This window comes from Desmodus rotundus, chromosome 12, assembly GCF_022682495.2.
Source record: "Desmodus rotundus isolate HL8 chromosome 12, HLdesRot8A.1, whole genome shotgun sequence".
NCBI lineage: Eukaryota > Metazoa > Chordata > Mammalia > Chiroptera > Phyllostomidae > Desmodus > Desmodus rotundus.
The window spans coordinates 33,020,536-33,036,927 of NC_071398.1; the positions used below are offsets into that span (position 1 = coordinate 33,020,536).

The window sequence follows — 16,392 nt, forward strand, 5'->3', positions numbered from 1 at the left end:
AATGGGAGAAGACATTTGCACACAACAGCTCCAACAAGGGGTCAACATACAAAATAGACAAAGAACTCATACAACTAAACACCAAACAATCCAATTAAAAAATGAACAGAAGACATAAACACACATTTTTCCCAAGAAGACACATTGCCAACAGATACATGAAAAGATGCTCAACTTCACTAGTTATTAGGGAAATAAAAATGAAAACTACAATGGTAAACCACCTCTCATCTGTTAGAATAGCTATTATCAATAAGACAAGGAATAACAAGTGCTGGAGAGGTTGAAGAGAAAAAGAAACACTTATTCACTGGTGGTGGGAGTGTAAACTGGTACAGCCACTAGGGAAAAGAGTTTGGTGGTTCCTCAAACAATTAAGAATAGTTACCATATAGCCCAGCAATCCACTTCTTTGTATCTACTCAAAAAATTTGAAAACACTTCTAGCCAAGATGGACACAAGGTAGATACACTGTGCCTCCTCACACAACCAAAAGAAGGACAACAACAAATTTAAAAACAAAAAAGCAACCAGAACTGCCAGAAAATTGAACTGTATGGAAGTCCAACTACCAGGGAGTTAAGGAAGAAACATTCATCCAGACGGGTAGGAGGGGTGGAGATGACATGTGGCAGGGCAGTGGCTGGAGGACTGGGGTGTGCAGTGGGTAGCTAGCAGAATGAACAGTCCCAATTTGTGTGCAGATAAGCCAGGAGGAAACCAGGGAGTGAGACAGACTGAGCAACCCAGGTTTCCAGTGTGGGGAAATACAGCCTCAAAACTTCTGACTGAAAATCCTTTTGGGGGTTGTGGCACTGGGAGAAATTCCCAGGCTCACAGGAGAGTTTGTTGGAGAGATCCACAGAGTCCTAGAATGTGCACCTACCCAGGAATCAGCACCAGAGGGGCCCAATTTCCTTGTGGGTAGTGGGTAAAGTGACTGGGAGTCAGCGGAGAGCTGAGCAAGGGGCACTGTTCCCTCTCAGACCGTTGCCCCACATACAGCATCACAAAGCAGCAATGTGAGTATCTGCACCCTGGCGAATACTTATGGCTCCCACCCCTTACTGTGTAATAGGCATGCAAAGACAAAATAATTGGCTCAAATGAAAGAACAGGTCAAAGCTCCAAAAATAAATAAATAAATAAAACTAAGCAATGAAGAGATAGCTAACGTATCAGATGCACAGTTCAAAACATTGGTAATCAGGATGCTCACAGAATTGGTTGACCATGGTCACAAAATAGAGGGAAAAGTGCAGGCTATGAAAAGTGAAATAAAGGAAAATGCACAGGGAACTAACAGTGAAGAGAAGGAAATTGGGACTCAAATCAATGGTATGGACCAGAAGGAAGAAATAAACGTTCAACCAGAACAGAATGAAGAAAAAAGAATTCAAAAAAATAAGGAGAGGCTTAGGAACCTCTGAGACAACCTTAAATGTTCCAACATCCAAATCATAAGGGTGCCAGAAGGAAAAGAGAAAGAAATTAAAAACCTACTTGAAAAAATAATGGAGAACTTCCCCAATCTGGCACAGGAAATAGACTTCCAGGAAGTCCAGGAAGCTCAGAGAGTCCCAGAGAAGTTGGACCCAAAGAGGAACACACTAAGGCTCATCATAATTACATTATCTAAGATTAAATATAAGGAGAGAATCTTAAAAGCAGCAAGAGAAAATGAGACAGTTACCTACAAAGGAGTTCCCAAAAGACTGCCAGCTGATTTCTCAAAAGAAACCTTGCCGGCAATAAGGGGCTGGAAAGAAGGGTTAGAAGTCATGAAAGGCAAGGACCTACATCCAACATTACTCTATCCAGCTAAGCTTTCATTTAGAATGGAAGGGCAGATAAAGTACTTCCCAGATAAGGTCAAGTTAGAGGAGTGTATCATCACCAAGCCCTTGTCATATGAAATGTTATCTTCACCAAGCACTTATCATATGAAAGGTCTTACCTAAGAAAAAGAAGATGATCAAAAATATGAACAGTAAAATGACAACAAACTTACAACTATTAAAAACTGAACCTAACAAAACAAAACAAACTAAGCAAACAACTAGAACAGGAACAGAATCACAGAAAGGGAGATCATGATCACATGGAGGGTTGTCAGCAGGGAGAGGGAGGAATGGGGGAAAGGTGCAGGGAATAAGTAGCATAAATGATAGGTACAAAATAGACAGGGGAAGGTTAAGAACAGTATAGGAAATGGAGAAGCCAAAAAACTTAATAAAACATATATGTACTTATATGTAAGACCCATGGACATGAACTAAGGTGGGGAGGGAACGTGGGTGGGAGGCAGTATGCAGTGTGGAGGGGAATAAGGGGGGTAAAATGGGACAAATGTAATAGCATAATCAATAAAATATATTTTAAAAAAAGAAAAGAAAACAATGTGTTCTTCCTTCTTTGGGATAAAAGGTTCTATATATGTATCAGTTAAGTCCATTTGATATAGGACATTGTTCAATGCCACAATACCTTTTATTTTGTTTGGAGAATCTATCCATTTTTGACAGTGGGGTAGTAAATATCTCCTTCATTAAAAATCCCCTACAGTAATTGTGTTGCTGTCAATGTCTTCCTTGAGGTCCTCCAAGATATTCCTTATGTTTTGTGTGCTCCTATGTTGGGTGCATACATGTTTATAATGTTTATGTCTTCTTGATGGATTCTTCCCTTGAGTATTATGAAGTGTCCTTCTGGGTCTCTTTTTAAGGCCCTTGTCTTGACGTCTATTTTTTCTGATGTGAGTATTGCTACCCTAGCTTTTCTTTCCTGTCCATTGCTTGGAAAATTTTTTCCTACACTTCATTTTTAGTTTGTGTAGGTCTTTCCTTCTGAGGTGGGTCTCTTGTAGGCGACATATGTGTAGGTCATGTTTTCTTATCCATTCAGCTACTGTATGTCTTTTGATTGGAGCATTTAATCCAAAACATATCATGTTTAATACAAAACAGTATTATTTGTAGGTACTTGTTCATTTTTCCCCTTTGTATCTATGTTCCTCTCTCTCTCTCTCTCACTCTTTTCCTTTCTCTTCTTATAGTAGTCCTTTTAATACATCTGGGAGTGCTGGTTTGGTGGATATGTATTCCTTCAGTCTTCATTGTCTGGGAAACTACTTATTTCACCTTCCATTTCAATTGAGAGCCTCGCTGGGTTGAGTAAACTTTGTTGCAGGCCTTTGTTTTTCATTACTTGGAATATCTCTTGCCATTCTCTCCAGGATTGGAGAGTTTCTGTTGAGAAATCAGCAGCTAGCCTCACTGGAGCTCCTTTGTATGTTACTGCTTGTTTCTCCCTTGCTGCTTTTAAGATTCTCCCTTTGTCTTTAATACTTGGCATTTTTATTATGGTATGTCTTGGAGTAGGCCTCTTTGGTTTCATCTTGATTGGGACTCTCTATGCTTCCTGAACTTACATGGTTTTTTTTCCCTCTCTAGGAATTTTTCTGTCATTATTTTTTTTAATTTATTTATTTTTATTCAGTTACAATTGTCTGCATTTTCTCCCCATCCCTCCACCCCACCCCAGCCAGCCCCACCTCCCGCCCCCACTTCTACCCTCCCCCTTGATTTTGTCCTTACGTCCTTTATAGTAGCTCCTATAGACCCCTCTCCCCACTCCCCTCTGGCTATTGTTACAATGTTCTTAATTTCAATGTCTCTGGTTATATTTTGTTTGCTTTTTTTCTTTTGTTGATTATGTTCCAGTTAAAGGTGAGATCATATGGTATTTGTCCCTCATCGCCTGGCTTATTTCACTTAGCATAATGCTCTCCAGTTCCATCCATGCCATTGCAAAGGGTATAAGCTCCTTCTTTCTCTCTGCTGGGTAGAATTCTGTCATTAGTTTTACAAGCAGGGTTTCTATCCCTTGTTCCTTTTATTCTCCTTCTGTTATTCCTCTGATTCGAATGTTCTTGCCTTTCATATCTTGGAATTCCCTTAAGCTATCTTCATATTTTTTGTCTTTTTTCATGTAGCTGCTCTACCTGGGTGTTTCTTTCCACCTTGTCTATCCAGCTCACTAATTTGGTCTTCTGCTTCATGCAGCCTGTTTGTAATTCCTTCTAGTGTGTTTTTTATTTCAGAAATTCTATTTTTCATTTCTTCCTGGCTTTTGTTTATAGTTTCTATTTCCTTTTTCATACTGTTATAGTTCTCACTGCCTGAGAACTCTCGCACAGCAGCATCTGCCAGCTTTTCATACAGCCCAACTTCCTCCACATGAAACATTTTCAAAGACAGACCACATGACAGTTTCTTGTAGTTGTCTGTTAGTTCCTTCAACATCCTAATAACTATTATTTTGAATTCTATATCTGATAGTTTGCTTACCTCCATTTCATTCAGGTCTTTCAGTGGGGAGTCTGCCCTTCCTCTTGACTGCAGGTTTTTTTTTTCCTCCCCATTTTAGGTGACTCTTTTTGTTTGTTTCTGTGCTTCCTGATGTTTCACTTTGCTAGTTGTCTTTGTAGGGTGAACTTCTACAGTAGGAATTCTATGGGATTCAGTGGTGTGGTCTCTTTGATCTCCTCACCTGGATGCTCCGGGTTTTCCCTTCCTTCTGTTTTTGTGGGCTCTCTTGTACTTGGTTCCTTTGTTGGTGGATTCTCTCCTCCAGGGGGTATACTGATGTTCACAGCTCCCACCTAATCTTGTATGTGATCAGTGGCAGAGGGAAGGCAAAATGGATTAAAACAGTAGGAGAGTATTCTATGGGATTTAAAGTACCAGCAAGTGGAGAAGAGATAGGAGATTCTTTTTGGATAAGTATAGCATTAACTGTGATATTTCACCCAGTGAGACACTTTTTATAAAAGGTGAAAAAGAGATAAGACTCTTATTAGAGGGGAGAAGGATTGTGAGCTCAATCCAGAAAACAGTGCTTGTGGAAGGTTACGTGATGAGATATAGTGAGAGTAAAGGATAGAAAGTCGGTGCAGTGTGCAAGAGAATAGAGTTAACCACAACAGTAATAATGCTCAGGAAGACAGTGAAATGGGTTAAGATCAGGGAGGGGTGCTGCATAGTGTTACAATTACGTGGAACAATGATTATTTATAATAGTACTGGAACAACAATAATATGACAAGAAATGTATGATTTGGATAACCACAATAGAAAGTACACGTCAAGAGTAGTGTGTCATTGGAATACGAGTGAAGTGAAAGAAGGGAAATTAAAATACAATATGAAAGAGAGAATAAGGAAAACCAGTCAAAGAATGCAATTAAACAAAGAAAATGAAGAAAATAAACAGAAAGATGAGAAATAAAAAATAAACTAATAAAGTAAAAATAATGAAAAAATAATAATAATACAAATAAACAATAATATGCAAGTTATCTGGGATAGCCAAGTGAAATTTGTCTCAGTTTCTCAGTTGTTGGGGTTAGCCTTGTGTTCCCTCTTTGGGTCTGTCTCTGGACCTTTCACAGTTCCAGGTCTTATTGTCTCACTTTGGGGAAGAAAGAAAAAAAACAAAAAGAAAAAAAAAGAGGATAAAAAAAGCCTCCTGCTGACTTTAAACCCACTAAGCCAGTTCTGCTGGTATTTCTGGATGTCACAGGAAGAGGGCGGCTGGGCTTTGCTTTCCTACCTTCCTATGGTTTTGTGAGCACAGGGGCCAGGTCTAGGCCACAATATTCACAATTGCCCAGTCTCCAGCCCAGGTCCTCTGGGAGCTGCCAGGCCCACACTGTCCATCTGCACCAGGCTGGCACCTTTAATCCACCGGTTGTGCCCTGGTTGGTGCAATGAACCTCCTCCTTTCTCTTTGTGAGCCCACTGTGGCCAGAGACCCCCACAAATCAGTGGTACAAGTCAGCCACTGGCGCCAGCTGTGCAAATCAGCTGCCAAGCAACTGGCACTGGTCAGCCTACCCGCAAGCAGCACAAATCAACTGTCAGGCTAGTGGCCTGAGTCCAGTGCAGGCGAGTGGCTCAAATCAGCCTCTGGAAGCAGTGCAAATCAGCTGCCAGGTAAGTGGCATGAATTAGCTGCTGGGCGAGCAGCATCTGCCAGCTGCTGCGTAGGAGTTCCTTTAACAGCGGCTAAGCCTCTTTTTTCTTTTTTATTTTTTTTTGAGTAAAAGCCTCTTGTTTAAGCCCAACGTCCTTAACAAGCGCCCGGCTTTTCATACAGCCCAACTTCCTCTACGTGAAACATTTTTAAAGACAGAACACAAGATAGGACACAAAACAAGCCTCAAAAAATTCAAGAAAATTGAAATCATAACAAGAATTTTCGTGTACCACAATGGCTTTAAACTAGAAACCAACCTCAAGAAAAATACACAAAAACATTCAAATTCATGGAGACTGCTTTTAAAGAATGAATGGGTTAATAATGAGATCAAGGAAGAAATCAAAATGTTTCTGGAAATAAATGAAAATGAACACACAACAGCCCAAAACCTATGGGACACAGCAAAGGCAGTCCTGAGAGGGACGTTCATAACAATAAAAGCCTATCTAAAAAAGACAGAAACATTTCAGATTAACAACCTAACCCTATATCAATAAGAACTGGAGAAACAACAGCAAACAAAGCCCAGAGCAAGTAGAAGGAAGGAAAATAATCAAGATCAGAGCAGAACTGAATGACATAGAGACTACAAGAACAATTAAAAGTATCAATAAATCCAGGAGCTGTTTCTTTGAGAAGATAAACAAAATCAACATGCCTTTAACCAGAACATCAAGACAAAAAGGGAGAGGACCCAAATAAATTAAATCAGAATGGAAAGAGAAGAAATTACAACTGATACCACAGAAATACAAAGGATGTTAAGAAATTACTATGAACAAGTATATGCCAAGATATTTGAAAACCTTGACAAAAATGGACACATTTCTAGATAAATATAATCTTCCAAAAGTGAATTGAGAAGAAACAGAAACCCTGAACAGACTTATAGGAGCTGGTGAAATTGAGAAAGTAATCAAAAAACTCCCAGCACACAAAAGCCCTGGATTGAATGGTTTCACAGAAGAATTTTACAAAACATTTAAGGAACAGCTAACCCCTATCCTTCTTAGTCTATTCCAAAAAACCAAATAAGAGGTAAGACTACCAAGCTCTTGTTAGGAGACCAGCATCATCCTAATCCCAAAACCAGATAAAGACACAACAAAGAAAGAAAACTACAGGCCAATATCACTGATGAACATAAATGTTAAAATCCTCAACAAAATATTGGCAAACCACATCCAGCAACACATTGAAAAGATCATACACCGTGATCAAGTGGGAATCATCCCAGGGATGCAAGGATGGTGCAATGCAGGAAAATCAAAACCTCATATATCACATAAACAAAAAGAATGACAAAAATCACATGATCATATCAGTAGATGTGGAAAAAGCATTTGATAAGGAACAGCATCCATTTATGATAAAACACTCAGAGAAGTGGAGTAGAGGGAGCATACTTCCATATAATGAAGGCCATATATGAAAAAACCTACAGCCAACGTCATACTCAAGAAGCAAATACTAAAACTTTCCCACTAAGGACAAGACAAGGATGTCTGCTTTCACCACTTGATTCAACATAGTATTAGAAGTCCTGGCCACAGCAACCAGACAAGAATAAAAGGCATCCAAATTGGAAAGGAAGAAGTAAAACTGTCATTGTTTACAGATGACATGATAGTGTACATAGAAAACCCTACAGACTAAACTAAGAAACAACTTGAACTAATAAGGGAATTTGGCAAAACGGTAGATACAAGTCAATATTCAGAAATCAAAGGCATTTTTGTACACCAACAATGAAACATCAGAAACAGAAATCAGGAAAAAAATGCCATTTGATATAGCAACAAGAAAAATAAAGTACCTAGGAATAAACCTAACCAAGGAGGTAAAAGACCTCTACTCAGAAAACTACAAAACACTGAAGAAAGAAATCAAGACAGACACAAACAAATGGAAGCATGAACCATGTTCAAGGATTGGAAGAATTAACATCATCAAAATGTCTATACTACCCAAGGCAATTTATAGATTCAACACAATCCCTATTAAAATATCAATGACATATTTCAAAAATATAGAACAAACATTTCAAAACTTTATATGTAACCATAAATAACCCCGAATAGCCGCAGCAATTTTGAGAAAGAAGAACAAAGTAGGAGGGATCACAATACCTGATATAAAAGTATATTACAAGGCTATGATAATCAAAACAGTCTGGTACTGGCATAAGAAGAGAGACATAGATCAATGGAACAGAATACAGAGCCCAGATATAACCCCATGTCTCATGGTCAACTAATATTCAACAAAGGGAGCAGAAGCATAAAATGGAGTAAAAATAACAACAAATGATATTAGGAGATCAGGACAACTACATGAAAAGAATGAAACTCCACCACAAACTTACAGCATACACAGTAATAAACTCAAATGGATAAAGGACTTAAATATAAGTTGCAACATCATGAAAGTCCCAGAGAAGAAGATAGACAGGAAAATCTCAGATATTCCATGCAGCAATATTTTCGCCAGTATGTGCCCTAGACCAAGGGACATAAAACAAAGAATAAACAAATGTGACTTCATGAAAATAAAAAGCTTACGCACATCTAAAGAAAACATCAGCAAAATGAAAAGGGAACCAACTGTATCGGAAAATATATTTCCCAATGATATCTCGGACAAGGGTTTGACCTCCAAAATATATAAAGAACTCATGCAACTCCACACCTGGAAGACAAACAATTCAACTAAAAATTGGGTAAAGGACCTGAACAGACACTTCTCCAAGGAGCACATACAGAGGGCCCAGATATGTATGAAAGGATGCTCAGCATCACTAGCCATTAGAGAAATGCAAATTAAAACCACAATGAGATACCACATCACACTGGTCAGAATGGCCACCATAACCAAATCAACAAATAAGTGGGGCCACACTGAGGAGAAAAGGGAACCCTAATACACTGTTGGTAGGAATGCAGACTGGTGCAGCCACTGTGGAAAACAGTATGGAATTTCCTCAAAACCTAAAAATGGAACTCCCATCTCTACTCGGCAATTCCACTGCTTGGATATAACATAAGAATCCTGGGGAGAACCAAGATGGCGGCGTAGGCAGACACACTGCGCCTCCTCCCACAACCAGAACTGACAGAAAATCAAACGGCAGGGAAGTCCGACACCAAGTAGATGAAAAAAAAACATACATCCAGACCGGTAGGAGGTGTGAAGAAGGGCACCGGGGCGGAGAGGACTTGCGTGGCTGTGGCGGGACCAAGACTGGTGGAGTGTGGGACGAAGGGCGCAGGCAGCCTGACCGCTAGCAGACCCTGCGACCCCACATTCGCGCACAGATAAAACGAGAGGGCCGGACTCAGAGTGGCGGAGAATCTGGCAGGCAGAGCAGCGGGTAGCACCCTGCCACTCCACACTCACGCATAGATAAACCAGACAAACAGAGGGGAGCCAAGCAGACCAAGCAGACCGAGTAACCCAGGGCTCCAGCTCAGGGAAATAAAGCCTCAAACCTCTGATTGAAAATGCCCGTGGGGGTTGGGGCAGCAGCAGGAGAAACTCCCAGCCTCACAGGAGAGGTCGTTGGAGAGACCCACCCACTCGGGAACCAGCACCAGAGGGGCCCAATTTGATTGTGGGTAGCGGAGTGAAAGATTTAGGTCAGGTGGAGAGTGGAGCGGGGCGCCATTGCTCCCTCTCGGCCCCTCCCCAACATACAGTGTCACAGCGCAGCGACCAGTGTTAACCCACCCTGCCCCAGGAACACCTAAGGCTCCGCCCCTTAAAGTAACAGACGCACCAAGACAAAAAAAAAAAAAAAATGGCCCAAATGACAGAACACTTCAAAGCTCCAGAAATAATTCAACTAAGCAGCGAACAGATAGCCAAACTATCAGATGCACAGTTCAAAACACTGGTTATCAAGACGCTCACAGAATTGGTTGAATTTGGTCGAAAACTAGATGAAAAAATGAAGCCTATGCTAAGAGAAACAAAGGAAAATGTACAGGGAACCAATAGTGATGCAAAGGAAACTGGGACTCAAATCAACGGTGTGGACGAGAAGGAAGAAAGAAACATCCAACCAGAAAAGAATGAAGAAACAAGAATTCGGAAAAATGAGGAGAGGCATAGGAACCTCCAGGACATCTTGAAACGTTCCAACATCCAAATTATAGGGGTGCCAGAAGGAGAAGAGGAAGAACAAAAAAATTGAAAACTTATTTGAACAAATAATGAAGGAGAACTTCCTCAGTCTGGCAAAGGAAATAGACTTCCAGGAAGTCCAGGAAGCTCAGAGAGTCCCAAAGAAGCTGGACCCAAGGAGGAACACACCAAGGCACATCATCATTACATTACCCAAGATTACACAGAAGGAGAGAATCTTAGAAGCAGCAAGAGAAAAGGACACAGTTACCTACAAAGGAGTGCCCATAAGACTGTCAGCTGGTTTCTCCAAAGAGACCTTACAGGCAAGAAGGGACTGGCAAGAAGTATTCCAAGTCAGGAAAGGCAAGGACCTACATCCAAGATTACTGTATTCAGCAAAGCTATCATTTAGAATGGAAGGGCAGATAAAGTGCTTCTCAGATAAGGTCAAGTTAAAGAAGTTCATCATCACCAAGCCCTTATTATCTGAAATGTTAAAGGGAGTTACCTAAGAAAAAGAAGATAAAAAATGTGAACAGTTAAAATGACAGCAAACTCACAGTTATTAACAACCACACCTAAAACAAAAACAAGAGCAAACTAGGCAAACAACTAGAACAGGAACAGAACCATAGAGATGGAGATCACATGGAGGGTTGTCAATAGGGGAGTGGGAGGGGGAGAGGGGGGGAAAGGTACAGAGAATAAGTAGCATAGATGATAGGTGGAAAATAGACAGGGGGAGGGTAAGAATAGTGTAGGAAATGTAGAAGCCAAAGAACTTGTAAGTATGACCCATGGACATGAACTATAGGGGGGGAATGTGGGAGGGAGGGGGTGGGCAGGATGGAGTGGAGTGAGGGGGGCGGGAAATGGGACAACTGTAATGGCATAATCAATAAATATATTTAAAAAAAAAAGAATCCTGAAATACCAATTTAAAAGAACTCCAATGTTCATAGCAGCAGTATTTAAAATAACCAAGTGTTGGAAACAACCTAACTGCCCATCAGTAAATGAGTAGATCAAAAAACTATGGTACATTTACACAATGGAATACTACGCAGCAGAAAGAAAGAAGGAACTCCTACCCTTTGCGACAACATGAATGGAATTGGAAAGCATTATGCTAAGTGAAATAATCCAGGCAGTTAAAGACAAATACCATATGACCTCACTTATAATGGAACCCAATCAACAAAACAAGCATGCAAAATATAACCAGAGACACTGAAATAAAGAACAAAGTGACAGTAACCAGAGGGGGTGAGGAGGAGTATAACGGGAGAAAGAAGTAGAAGGGTCACGTCAAGGAACATTTATGAAGGACCCATGGGCCAGGACAATGGGGTGTGGATTGAGTGTGGGAGTGATGTGGTTTGAGGGTCAGGGGAAAGCAATGGCAGAAAAGTGGGACAACTAATTGAACAACCAGAAAAAAAATTTAAAAATTAAACCAATGAGCTATATGATCTACCAATTCTACTTCTGGCTATATATCCAAAAGAACTAAAAACAATAACTCAAATGATATTTGTACACCCACGGTCATAGCAGCATTACTCGTAGAAGCCAAAAAGTAGAAGCCACCCACGTGTGCACTAAAAAAATGAATGGATAAGCTAAATGTGGTATATACATACAATGGAATATTATTCAGCCTTAAAAAGAAGGAAATGCATACTACAACATGGGTGAACCTTGAGGACACTATGTTAAGTTAAATAAGCCAGTCACAAAAAGGACAAACACCATATGATTCCACTTACATGAGATACCTGTGAGTAATCAGATTCAGAGACAGAAAATAGAATGGTGGTTGCCAGAGACAAAGTGGGTGAGGATAACAGTTGTTGTTTAATGATTACAGAGTTTCACTTATAAAAAACAGAAAGAGTTCTAGAGATGAATGGTGATAATCATTGCACAAAACAATATAAATGTAGTTAATGCCACTGAACTATATGCTTAAAATGGTTAAGATGTTAAGTTTTATGTTATATGTATTTTACCACAATTAAAAAACATACGTATCCCTGAAAACATTCCAAGGTGTTAGCTACCTGAGTCAACTGGTCTTTATCTGTACAGACTCACCTAAATAGCTCTGACTTGGAAAAATTCTCTCTGTTGTCCATAGTTCTTCTCCTTCTTCCAACTTGCGGATCATATCAGGCTTACTCATGTGAAACCCTAATGATAAAAAATAAGACTTATTTTGGGGTTGTCTATTCTGTTCCATTGATCTATGTCTGTTTTTATGTCAGTACCATGCTGCTCTGATTACTTAGCCTTGTAGTGTAGTTTGATATCAGGTAGCATGATTCCTACCTTATGACCCAGCAATTCTGCTTCTGGAAATTTATTCGAAGGAATCTAAAACACAAATTTGAAAGAATATATACACCCCTATGTTCATTAGAGCGTTATTATTTACAATAGTGAAGACTTGGAAGCAGCCCAAGAGCCCATCAGTAGATGAGAAGATAAAAAGTTGTGGTACATTTACACAATGGAATAAGTAAGAAGGAAATCTTACCTTTTTCGACAATATGGAAAGACCTAGAGAGTATTATGCTAAGTGAAATAAACCAGTAAGAAAAAGACAAGTGTCTTATGATTTCATTTATATGTGAAATCTAATGAACAAAATTAACGAAGTAGAAACAGACTCATAGATACAGAGAACAGGCTGTGACAGCTGTTAGAGGGGAAGGGGGTTGGGGGGGGCTGAGTGAAAAAGGTGAAGGGATTAAGCAAAGAAAAAACTCATCGATACAGGCAACAATATGGTGATTACAATAGGGAAAGGAAGGTAGGGAGCAGTAGACAAAGGTAAAGAGAAGATAAATGGTGATGGAAGGAGGTTTGACTTGGGGTGGTGAACAAACAATACAATATACAGATGATATATTATAGAATTGTATACCTGAAACCTATATAATTTTGTTAAACAATGTCACCCCATTAAATTCAATAAAAAAATTTTTTAATGAGACTTAATCTAACTTCCTTGAGCTTCAAAACCATTGAAGGAAGAGAAAGATATAGCTTCAAGGTACCAGACATGTATACATTCATATGCATACCTGTATATAACATGCAAGTTAATACCTTGCACTAGGTAAGTGAGAACATAGCCATACCTTTCCGCTAACAAAAAGAGATTCATCACCTCTGTTCCCTGAAATTCAAACCCATTAAGTTTCAGAACCTCTTGAAAGTAGATGCTGACACTGAAAGATTCAAAGGGTTTTTCTTACCCACAGAGACAAGGTGGCAATAGTTTTCCAACATGACATCCCTGTATAGGGCCTTCTGATCAGTGTCCAGGTGCTGCCACTCCTCCTGGGTGAAGTCCACAGTCACATCCTTGAATGACACTGATGCCTGTAAGAGCATACTCCAGTTCATCCTAAAGTGATTGGAACTAATGAAAACTAGATATTGGAGACCTAGTTTTGACCATGTTCAGTGGTCAAACTAGTTTTCTTATTTTGTTTTACATTGCAGACATTCTCTTGAAAATACATTCATCTGTATTTACTTATCTCATGCTAAAAATACATAAGAACATACTATTTTCCTTGAATGTGATTGGTTGCCTGGTGGACCAAAATGAATATAACTCTGACCACAGTAACAAGAAGTTATAGGCTAAGAGAGAGGAATTTCACGTAAAGACATACACTCAATAGGTATCACATATGCAAGAACAGAAATATGCACAAGGGAAAGTGCTAGAAAGTGAAGAAAAATTTCTTTTTGTATTCCAGGTCTTCATTGAGGACATAATAATTTTGAATTCACAATGAATTTGTTTTGTAGGAATACAGGCATCAGCTTTTAAAATTCATGGGGAGAGAAAAACCAGGTAGTAAATTCAGGAAGTATCAAAAGACACAGTTTGTTAAGAAAGAGTCTTTGAGCCCTGACCAGTGTGGCTCAGTTGGTTGGGCATCATTCTGCAAAGCAAAGGGTCATCAATTCGATTCCCTGTCAGGACACATGTCTGGGTTGCAGGTTTGGTCCCCAGTCTGAATGCATGCAAGAAACAATGGATAGATCCTTATCTCACACATCAATGTTTCTCTCCCTCCTCCCCTCCCTTCCCCTCTCTCTAAAAATAAATAAATACAATCTTTAAAAAAAAAAGAGTCTTTGAGCCCTGAGAAGAAAAAGGTATATGGAAGTAGGCAGTGGGTAAATTTATGGAATAATAATGGATTTTTTCCTATATAGAAACGGTCTTAAAAATTTACTAAGCACACTCCAAAGAGATTAGTATTTATTTATAAATCATCAGTAGGCATTAATGGCAATCCACATTGTTAATGACTACTGCTCCTGAATGTAAACTGTAGTATTCTCCTCCCATTCGGTATCCTGTCTTATACATTCCACTGCAATACAAACTCCACTTTGGGTCTGCTGCTTTATAGAGTAAAAAGAAAATGAAAAAATATTAAGTCAACACATACGTTATGTGATAAATTTTGTACTTTAGAGGCAATACTCTTTTTTAAAGATTTTACTTATTTTTTTCAAGATTTTAATATTTATTTTTAGAGAGAGGGGAAGGGAGGGAGAGAGAGATGGAGAGAAACACGGGTGTAAGAGAGAAACAGTGATCAATTGCCTCTCCCACAAGCCCCAACCAAGGACTGACCTGCAACCCAGGCATGTGAGATGACCAGCAATCAAACCAGTGACCTATTGTTTTGCAGGATGACACCAAACCAAATGGGCCACACTGATCAGGGCTGGAGGCAATACTCTGACTAGAGAAAGCTTGAGATGTTTTAGGTGAGAAAAACAATTAAGCAATCACTGTTAGAGATGTCTCCTAGATTTGGTGTTATTAGTGGTCTAGACAGGGAACCACTGGTTGCTATGATGAGTTGCACAAGAATTGGTCATAAATTCATTGTAGAGTGGAAAAACAGAGGTATGGCTCTTCGGTTATCTGTATAAGCAATTGGGTAGGTGCTGGAACTATGAAATGGAAATGGGAATCAGAAGAAACTGTTCTGAAGAAGGTAATGAGGTAAGCCTTGAAAATGTATTTGAAGTGACCATGGAACATATAGGTGGTGATAGCTATTGGAGGTTGGATATGAGGTTCTAGGATGGAGAGAGGTATTTGAGAGTCACTAGGATCACATCAGTATAATCTTTAGAGTTAATCTGATTGTGAACAGAGAAAAAGAGACAGTGAAGAGAAAAGAATCAATTACCATCTTTGGAAAATCAATATTTTAAAGATTGGTTAATGAAGATAAATTTTTGAAAGAAAAATATGAAAACAGGACAATGTTCCACCTTTGATTGAAGAGTAGAGTATTTTAAGAGGGGACTAGCATGTGCATTTCCTTCTCTTGTACCCATATATACAAATTAGAAGAAACTAAAAATATAATTATAACAACACTGGAATACTGAAAAGTTTTTCACTGGCAGGCCACAGTTTGTAGAAATTGCTGGCAGACATAGATAAAACAAGAGGATCAGAAAGAAGAAATGCAAAATCTCAGTTTTCTGACAAGCTTGCAAGTAAATGTCTATCTTGAAAGCCTCACAAAACAGGACACCTTACCATAAACTAATAATGTGGTCCATTAACTTCAAACCCTAGGTCATTCGGGATAATCAAGGTTTTCCCATTTCTGCGCCTTTACTCCTTAGATCCCAAATCAGTGTCTAGACTAGATTTATTCAAGTAATATATTCTCATTTAAATCAAGATAATACATTTCTGTTCCAGCAGTACTTTTTTGAGAAGACAGAAAGGAAATGATGATGATATACTGACTCTATATGTAAACACTGGCTATAACTAGAAGGTACACTTGGGGAAGGCTTAAATTTTTCTAGTTGGAATAAGAGAAATTGGGAACAGGGATACAACTAGAATGAAACAGGCAAGTCACCTACGGTACAAAATTTAGGGATGCACAGCTCTAAAAGTACTCCTTAAATTTTGCATCTAGATCACTTGCTTGCCTTACCCAACCTGGGTCCTACTGGAGACTAGTTTCACAGAAGCAAATCTCAACATCCAGGAAAATTAAGGATGGGGAAATTAATGTTCATATAACCTGAAAACAAGTTATTTCAGAAAAAGAAGAAGCATCATCTTACCTGAGACATAGCTGTAAGATATGCAAGAGATGAACCTTCCTTCTCTTCTGAACTCTTCTTTTGGAAAGGGAAGAGTCCTTGGA

The 16,392-nt window shown here is 39.2% G+C and overlaps 1 protein-coding gene across 9 annotated transcripts in view; it reads right to left on the reverse strand.

The window, feature by feature from the left end:
- The window catches only part of ZNF382 (zinc finger protein 382), an 87,422-nt gene that overhangs the window by 9,013 nt on the left and 62,017 nt on the right, over positions 1 to 16,392 (reverse strand). For 5 of the 9 annotated variants that reach the window (XM_053915161.2, XM_053915160.2, XM_024577572.3 and 2 more), the window contains 3 exons: positions 16,310 to 16,386; positions 13,432 to 13,558; positions 12,266 to 12,361 (listed from right to left, as the gene is read on the reverse strand). In XM_053915161.2, the coding sequence (XP_053771136.1) occupies positions 12,266 to 12,361; positions 13,432 to 13,558; positions 16,310 to 16,386 (300 nt within the window). Of the gene's footprint in view, positions 1 to 12,265; positions 12,381 to 13,431; positions 13,584 to 16,309; positions 16,387 to 16,392 lie in introns of those variants that run through there. The other 4 variants (XM_045185501.2, XM_024577573.3, XM_045185500.2 and 1 more) reach the window with 2 other exon arrangements.